Source organism: Eulemur rufifrons, chromosome 28 (assembly GCF_041146395.1).
Source record: "Eulemur rufifrons isolate Redbay chromosome 28, OSU_ERuf_1, whole genome shotgun sequence".
NCBI lineage: Eukaryota > Metazoa > Chordata > Mammalia > Primates > Lemuridae > Eulemur > Eulemur rufifrons.
Genome location: NC_091010.1, coordinates 61331837 through 61339935, shown reverse-complemented (window position 1 = coordinate 61339935; position 8099 = coordinate 61331837). Strand labels below are relative to the sequence as shown.

Below are 8099 nucleotides of genomic sequence, written 5' to 3'. Positions count from 1 at the left end.
CCGTGGGGGCAGCGACTTTGCTCCCACTGCATCCCCCTGCCCAGTGCGATGCCCGACACGTGGTCAGACCTCAGTGAACACTGCCTAAAATAAACGCACCGCTTGGACCAGGTGAGTACAGCCTGCTTATCAGAGGGCCCCAGGTGGCACAGGTGCAGATGGGGCAGACAGTCCTTCCAGGCCTCAGGGTATGAGACGGGGGTCTCGCCGAGGCAGGACCTGGGAGAGGTGAGGCTGCAGGTACATCCCTCAGGAGAGGAGCAAGGAGCTGGGAACAGGGCAAATGCAGAGGGGCAACAGACAGGAGTGGAGAGGCTGGGCAGGCCGTGGTCACCATGTGAGGGGCATAGGAAATGAAACCTATTTGCCATCCCAGTCTGGCAAGGGCAGAGGTAGCAGCACCAACTGGTCTACACAGACTCTGGTCAGCCTGACAGGTGGACCCCCTAGAGGAACCAGTCTCCAGTGTGTGATCGCAGAGCCTGCTACGTGGGCCAGGGCCTGATGACGTGATTTCTGTTGTCCTGGAGATAACATAACAAAACTAAATTTCAACAATCTATTTAGCTCCCTGTGCTCCGCAGCAACCTTCTCCTTACAGTTTGTTCCTCTGTGAAAATTCTCCCAGGTGGAAAGGATGCACTAGCTGGTGCAGAAAAGCATTCCAGACCTCCTGGCAGTTACATTTCTCACTGTTAGCGGCTGGCTTCAGTGCCAGCCCCTGCATATACCTGCCCTGGAGCTTGACTGGGACAGGGCAACCCACACCAGCTGGTCTGTCATCGCTTTGGCCACCTGCAGGCCCTCATCTGTGCACCTGCTTGCTGGCCTTTCCCACACCCCCCACTCTGCTAAGGTGCACAGCTCCAGCGACAGCGTTGCAGGACTCCTAGTAATTTGGAAGATTAGTTACCTGTATAACCTGGCTGTCTGATTTCTCTGGATCTTCTGCAGACTGAACAATTAGGTGACCAATTTCTTTGTGCAGTTTGCCCATTGTCATGGCCTCTGATGAGATCAAGAACAACAGGTGTAAATACTTAGAGGTTTACATAATAAAAAATAATCATGCCATCTATCTGAAAACTTGAAAGACCACACTGAGGGAATTTTCAAAAAGCAGCTGAGAATCCCCTACATTTCTATTTTGTCACTAAACACAAACATGACCACACGTTAGGAGATAAGGCATAATGTAATCATGATTTCTACATCATGGCCAACATAAAAACATCAATACCAAATCAAATTTCCCCTTCACACCCACCTGGCAAGAATTTTTTTGTTTTTCTTCCCAGACAAAAGCGAATGAAAAATTCTGACTACAACTAAGTTGTGACTGTAAGCCAAGAGCCTGACTTTCTCATTCAGGTCTTCACAGTTAGGAAATTTATCTTTCTGTCGGGAATGTTGTGCAAGAAGAGCTTCGTGTCAGTTCTGCAAAAGCCAGCCAAGCATTTGGTGGGTTACGGTCCTTAGAAATGAGCAAAGGAAACAACCTAAGTAACATTAATTACATATATTGCTACAGTCTGCGGCAAGGAGGTTAACAGAAATTTCTGCAAGAGACAGACTGTATCAAGTGGCCCTGACTGGGATGAGCCCATTTTGTAGCCTCAGAGCAACACAGGGCAGTGGGCGAGGGCCACCTTCTCCAGTCCTAACACTTCAGCTGCTTAAGTGACCCTGGCCACAGCCAGTTCTCATCAGTTTGGCTTTACAAAAGGCAGTATCTCCTAAAGATCTGATTCCATGGTTTGAATTTTTCACCATGATCAAGAATATATTTGTCATTTTAAACAAATTAAAACCAGTTATGGGACTATTAATTTGAGGTTGCTTGATAAAACCTCACATAATCAGAATCTATCTAACAAAAATCCCTAATGAGCGAGCACTCAGCTGTCCCCACTTTTAGGAGAAAGTATGTGACAACACTAAAGCTATTGTCAGTAATCCCACCTGAAACCAGTATCTGGTAGTGCCCTGGGCTCAACACACATGTAACCCAGTCTTTTCTACCTCACGTAGCTATAATTTAGGACAATTTAAAATTTCTAGGATGACACTAGAACACCCTTTCTTAATCATTAGCTCCAAGAACACTTTCATTCCCTTGTGCTTACTAAGACATCCTGCAAAAAGATTTTCCATACATGACTCGTATTTCACCCTTGTGTACATACTCTTTTAATACTCCTTCCTTCGAGAGGTAGAGACTTATTCCTCTCCCCTTAAGTGTCAACTGGACTTAGTGACTTGCTTCTAACACAGAGCACCTGGAGGAAGAAACAGTGTGGGACTTCTAAGACTAGGTTATAAAAAGCACGGTGGCCTCCTTCTCTCACGGATCACTCACTCTTGAGGAAGCCAGCTGCCCTATGGAGAGGCCCATGTGGCAAGGAACTGAGGCCACCTGCCAACAGCCATGTGAGTTAGCTTGCAAGTGGACTTCTAGCCTCAGGTGAGCCTTCAGATGACTCTGGTGATATCTTTTTTTTTTTTTTAAGAGATGGGGTCTCTGTTGCCTAGGCTGGAGTGCAGTGGCATGATCAAGTTCACCTCCCACCTCAGCCTCCCGAGTAGCTGGGACTACAGGTGCGCCACCATGTTAGTAAATTTTTTTCATTTTTTGTAGAAACAGGGTCTTGCTATGTTGCCCAGGCTAGTCTCAAACTCCTGGCCTCAAGCGATCCTCCTGGCTCAGCCTCCCAAGAAGATGGAATTATAGGCTCTCACCACGATGCCCACCTCTGACAACATCTTGACTGAAACCTCATGAGAGATCCTGAGCCAGAACCACCCAGCTAAGTCACTCCTCATCCACCAAAATTGTGAGATAATAAATATTTGTTGTTTTAAACCACTAAGTTCTGAAGTGATCTATTATATAGCAATAGATAACACACCTTGTTTAAAGAGAAAAGTGGAAAAACAAGATGAGTGGACTATTTAACTTGTTAACATATATTATGCAGCATAAGCACCCAGGATGTACTGCTAACGTGTCTACATCTATAAGAATAAATGCTTGTGTTAGACACAGAAAAAATCCCTCTGGCTTCAGCAGAGTGGGTAAGCAGGCCCTCAAAACAATGGTTTTAGAGAATCAGCCTAAGAAATACAACTGCTTGGCCTGTATCTTGTGTCAATAACAGAAGAGAACAGAGAACTAACCTTTTGCAAGTGGAGCAATGGTAATCTCACTGTCTGCCAGATTCACAAACACATCGTAGAGGTCTGATCTATTGCTCACCTCCAAGTCTACAAACCCAGCGACATAACCTGCATTGCAAAGATGAACATCATTACTGGAGTAGGAAGAAATACTGTGAACGTATCAAAAGAGAACTGAGTCTAAAAGCTCATCAGCTACTTTTCTTCACTGCTTTATTTATTTGGAACATTAGCTATACCCTATGGCATTTATTAAAACTATCTTATTGTCAGCTGCTTGAAGAAATTCACACAACCTAGACCCACTCATGTATGAGAAAATGTGACATAACGGAATGATATCCCTGATACTGAAGAGAGGAAGAGACTCTTCAATAAGTAGCCCCAGGAGTAACCATTTTTCTCCACGGAGAAACCATTTTTCACATGGAGAAAAAATTAAACCAGATACTAAACTCTCACACTATACAAAAAAATAATCCCAAGTAAAGACTTGGACTGGAAAACAACAAACATTTAAAATATAGAAGAATATCTTTCTATTCTTGGGATAGAGAAGATTTTCTAAAATATAAAAACCTAAATTCATAAATGTTTAATAAATTCTAATACATTAAAATGAAGAATTCAGTTCGTCAAGACCATGAGGAGAATGAAAAAAAAATCCACAAACTTGGAGATTTTTGAAGCACGTATAACCAATAATAGATTCATATCCTAAATATATAAAAACTTGTAGCAAAAGAAACAGTCATTTTGTAGAAGAAAAAAGACAAATGGCAAAAATATGTAGAAATATGTTTAACCTCATTAGAAGTCAGCAAAATGCAAATTAAAATTACAATGGAGTATCATTGTACACCCACCAATTGGCAAACTTTTTCATTTTATTTTAAGAGACAGGGTCTTGCTCTGTCACCCAGGCTGGAGTACAGTGGCACAATCATATCTCACTGTAACTTTGAATTCCTGGGCTCAAACAATCCTCCCACTTCAGCCTCTTGAGTAGCTAAGACTATAGCTAGGACTACAGGTGTGTGCCACCACACCTGGCTAATTTTTTTATTTTTGGTAGAGAGGGGGTCTAGCTATGTTGCTGGTCTTTAACTCCTAGACTCAAAGGATTCTCCTGCCTCAGATTCCCAAGGTGCTGGGATTACAGGCATGAGCTACCACACTAGGCTCCAACAGTTTGAAGTTTAATAATACCAAGTGCTGTTGAGGATATAAAGCAATGGGACCTCTCCTGTATTGCTAGTGGGAGGGTAAATTGGTACAATCCCTGAGGAAAACATTTGGCATTACCCAGCAACTTGTGGATTTGCATACCTCATAGTTCAGAAATTCTAATTCCCAATAAATTACCTAGAGAAAGTATTACACTTCAAAGTACTGACAATATTTTACTTTTTCATTTGTCTTGTGGGTCTGTGAGTGTTCCTTTAATTTTGTATAACTTGCATAAACATTATATATTGTTTTATATGTAACAAATATTTCATAACTTAAAAAGCAACAGCAAAAGTCTCTACCATTTGTTATCATTGTCATTTTACGAAAGGATCTTTTGATACCATAAAAGTATAAAGAACACAATAACCTTAAATTTTAAAAAAAAGTGCCACTAGAAAGCCAGCATTCTTATAGCATAAGTAATAACGTATTATTAAATTATTCCTAGAATCCTATTATTATTAGACATAACATTATTTTAAAATAATTGTAATTTTCCTTTGAGAAAAAAATATGGAAAGGATCAAAGTCTAAATATTCAAATCAAATCACTGGTAGGAAACTTTTAGGATTAGAACTTTACAAGTTAAAAATAGGTTGCATTTTGGTGATGGTTGCACAACAATATGAATGTACTTAATGCCACTGAACTATATACTTAAAAATGGTTAAAATGGGGCTGGGAGTAGTGGCTGTAATCCTAGCACTTTGGATGGCCAAGGCAGGGGGCTTGCTTGAGCCCACAAGTTCAAGACCAGCCTGAGCAACAGAGCAAGACCCCATCTCTATAAAAAATTTAAAAATTAGCTGAGCGTAGCGACATGTACCCAATAGCCCTAGCTACTCAGGAGGATGTGGTGGGAGGTTGCAGTGAGGTATGATTGTGCCACTTCACTCCAGCCTGGGCAACAGAGTGAGACCCTGCCTCTAAAAACATTTTTTAATGGTTATGATGGTAAATTTTATGTTATGTGTATTTATCACAATTTTTTTAATTAAAAAAAAATTTTTTCGTTCAAAACCAAATGTGAACAAATAATTTGAAAAAATTTTTAAAGGGCAAAAAATTTATTGCATTTGCCAAATAAATAACAAAAGATGACTATTCTCCTTAGGAATGCACACAAGCACACAAAAAAAACCCCTTCTTAAAGCAGAGTATGTCCTCCCCTTGGGTCCTCTTGTCTACCTGTGCACATCTGCAGGGCTTCCAACTCATCTGCGTTGAGGTGCACGTAAGAATGAAGAATGGTCCAGTCCTGTCGATGCCACACCAGGGCAGGCAGAGTCCTGGGGAATCAAGGCAAGAATCAAGTGGCTGCTGGCCCACGCTGTAAAGATTCAGCCTGCCCCTTCTCCTCTTCCCGAGGAAGAAATGAAGAGGGTAGGGTCGTGCAGCTAATCAGGGGCACAGGTGAGACCAAGCCCCCAAAATGCTAACAAACACCTCAGGGCTTCAAATTAAAGCAGTGCGATGTTCTGAACTCTGCATTTTGGGTTAGATCAGCAACAAAAAGTTCAAGCTGAAGTTTCAAAAGATCTCCGTGGTTGCAAGGAGTGATACTTCCAAGGTCTTCTCCAAAATGCCACTCTGCAGACTGCCATGGAGAAGGAGCCTGGAGGTAAAATACAAAGTAGCCCCTGCATGCAAGAAATCTAGAGGTCTCCCATTTATATTTAAAATTCTAGTCAAACTTGCAAACCACCTGTGTATGTTTTCATCTAGCACAGGTATCCTTGAGAAAAACTTGTGGTAAATTAAAACTACTGCAGGAAGATGTGTCCAATTAACCTATAGTTTCGTGGACCCCTTAGTGCCCTGCTAAATATCTCAGAAGCTTTGGACACTCCAGGGTAAAGTGGCATACATATAGGGGGAAAAGGTGATGGGGTAGAAAAGTATCAGGTTTTGGAGGCAGAGAGAGCAGAGTAAAAGTTCTGGCCCTCCAACTTAAGATCTGCGGCAATCATGATCATTTCTAAAGCATGTATTAATGCACTAAGCACTTGACATGAATTATTTCCAGTCCTAAAAACAAACTTATGAGGTAGGTATTATGATCCTTTTACAAATAAAGAAACTGAGCTCAGAAATATTCAGTATCTTTTATGTAGTCACAGAACAAATAGGTCACCCTCCCAGGATTTAACCCAGCTTTTGCTGACTATGAAGACTTTCTTCTTTTCATTACCTTACCGCTTAGCCTCAGCCAGCCTCCATTTTCTCATTCATAAAACAGGGTAATAATACTTCCTTGCAGGGTTCTCATCATAAGTAAATTTAATAATTTAAGTTGTCTTATACAATTCCTGGCATACAGTAAACCCAGCACAAATCCTAAGTTCCCCTGCTTTTAAAAAAGGATCTTAAGAACAACTTAGATTTAATAAACAAAAACTCTTAAAAAAAAAACCCCAAACCTATGTATTATAAAAATAACAGAGTCAGCTGGGGTTGGTGGCTCACGCCTGTAATCCTAGCACTCTGGGAAGGCAAGGCGGGAGGATCGCTTGAGGTTAGGAGCTCGAGACCAACCTGAGCAAGATTGAGACCCCGTCTCTACCAAAAATAGAAAAAATTAGCCAGGCATGGTGGCACTCGCCTGTAGTCCCGGCTACTCAGGAGGCTGAGGCAGGAGGATCACTTGAGCCTAGGAGTTAGTTTGAGGTTGCTGTGAGCTAGGCTGATGCCACGGCACTCTAGCCATGGTGACAGAGCAAGACTCTAGCTCAAAAAAAATGAAAAAATAAAAATAAGAGAGTAACAAGCCTAAAATACGTATTCCTTGGCAAGAAAAAGTTTGCTACCTCTCTGCCTTAAAATATTCATATTTCTAAAATTGAAGAACAATCTGTCCAAATTCAGTAAACTTCAACTATTAGATCTAAACTGAAACATTAGACCCACATGGTATTTTACCCCCAAATGCACGCTATTTATACCAAATGTACAACAGAACACAGCGCACGGTAATACCTATTCCCCCAAACTGTCTGCCAACAAAGCTCACACTTTTAAATAATTAGAGATGATACCTGGTAAACTCCTGGACAGCTTCTATTTTGGGGTGATAGACGACAATTCTTTTCTTTAGCATCAGTGCTGTATGTAAGATAACAGTTTCCATTCCAAACTGAGATACAATGTCTTCCAAAAAAGAAATTATAACGTTACTGTATTACATATTATATAAGGAAATAGTTTTTATCAGAAAGCATTCTTGTCACATGATTACAAAATTATTTTTACTACAGAGAATAAACTAGGCATACAAACACCTTATTTGGTGGAGACGTGTACCTATCCTGCATCTGCTCACCAGAATGTGTGTTCTAGCTGCCTACAGCCGTGCCCCCCACGGGACTCTGCTGGATGCACAGATGAAGTGACTCACAAAAAAGTGCCACAAATGCTATGAAGGGGAACCCCAATCTTTCTGTATCTGAATACTTCCTGATTTAAAAAAAAATTTCCATTAATCCCATCGTCCTCTGACATCATTACTTAGGTTCTTTTCAGCTAGCTTGACAAATACCTAACATCTTAACACGGATGCTTAGAAACCACAAAGGACAGCAGGATCAAGAGCAAAGACAGGTACTGTGAGAGGTCTTCAAAGTCCCCTCTCCTCCCTCTCAAGGACCCTGAAGTCTGTGCCTTAGCCCTGGGGAGTCTCTGGCATTTTGGA

General features: G+C 41.4%; 1 protein-coding gene across 4 annotated transcripts in view; it reads right to left on the bottom strand.

Moving 5' to 3' along the window:
- Nucleotides 1-8099, bottom strand: part of DENND10 (DENN domain containing 10) — a 28886-nt gene that overhangs the window by 3479 nt on the left and 17308 nt on the right. For all 4 annotated transcript variants that reach the window (XM_069459972.1, XM_069459971.1, XM_069459970.1 and 1 more), the window contains 4 exons: nt 7447-7558; nt 5600-5700; nt 3178-3285; nt 914-1008 (listed from right to left, as the gene is read on the bottom strand). In XM_069459972.1, coding sequence (XP_069316073.1) covers nt 914-1008; nt 3178-3285; nt 5600-5700; nt 7447-7558 — 416 coding nt within the window. The remainder of the gene's footprint in view (nt 1-913; nt 1009-3177; nt 3286-5599; nt 5701-7446; nt 7559-8099) is intronic.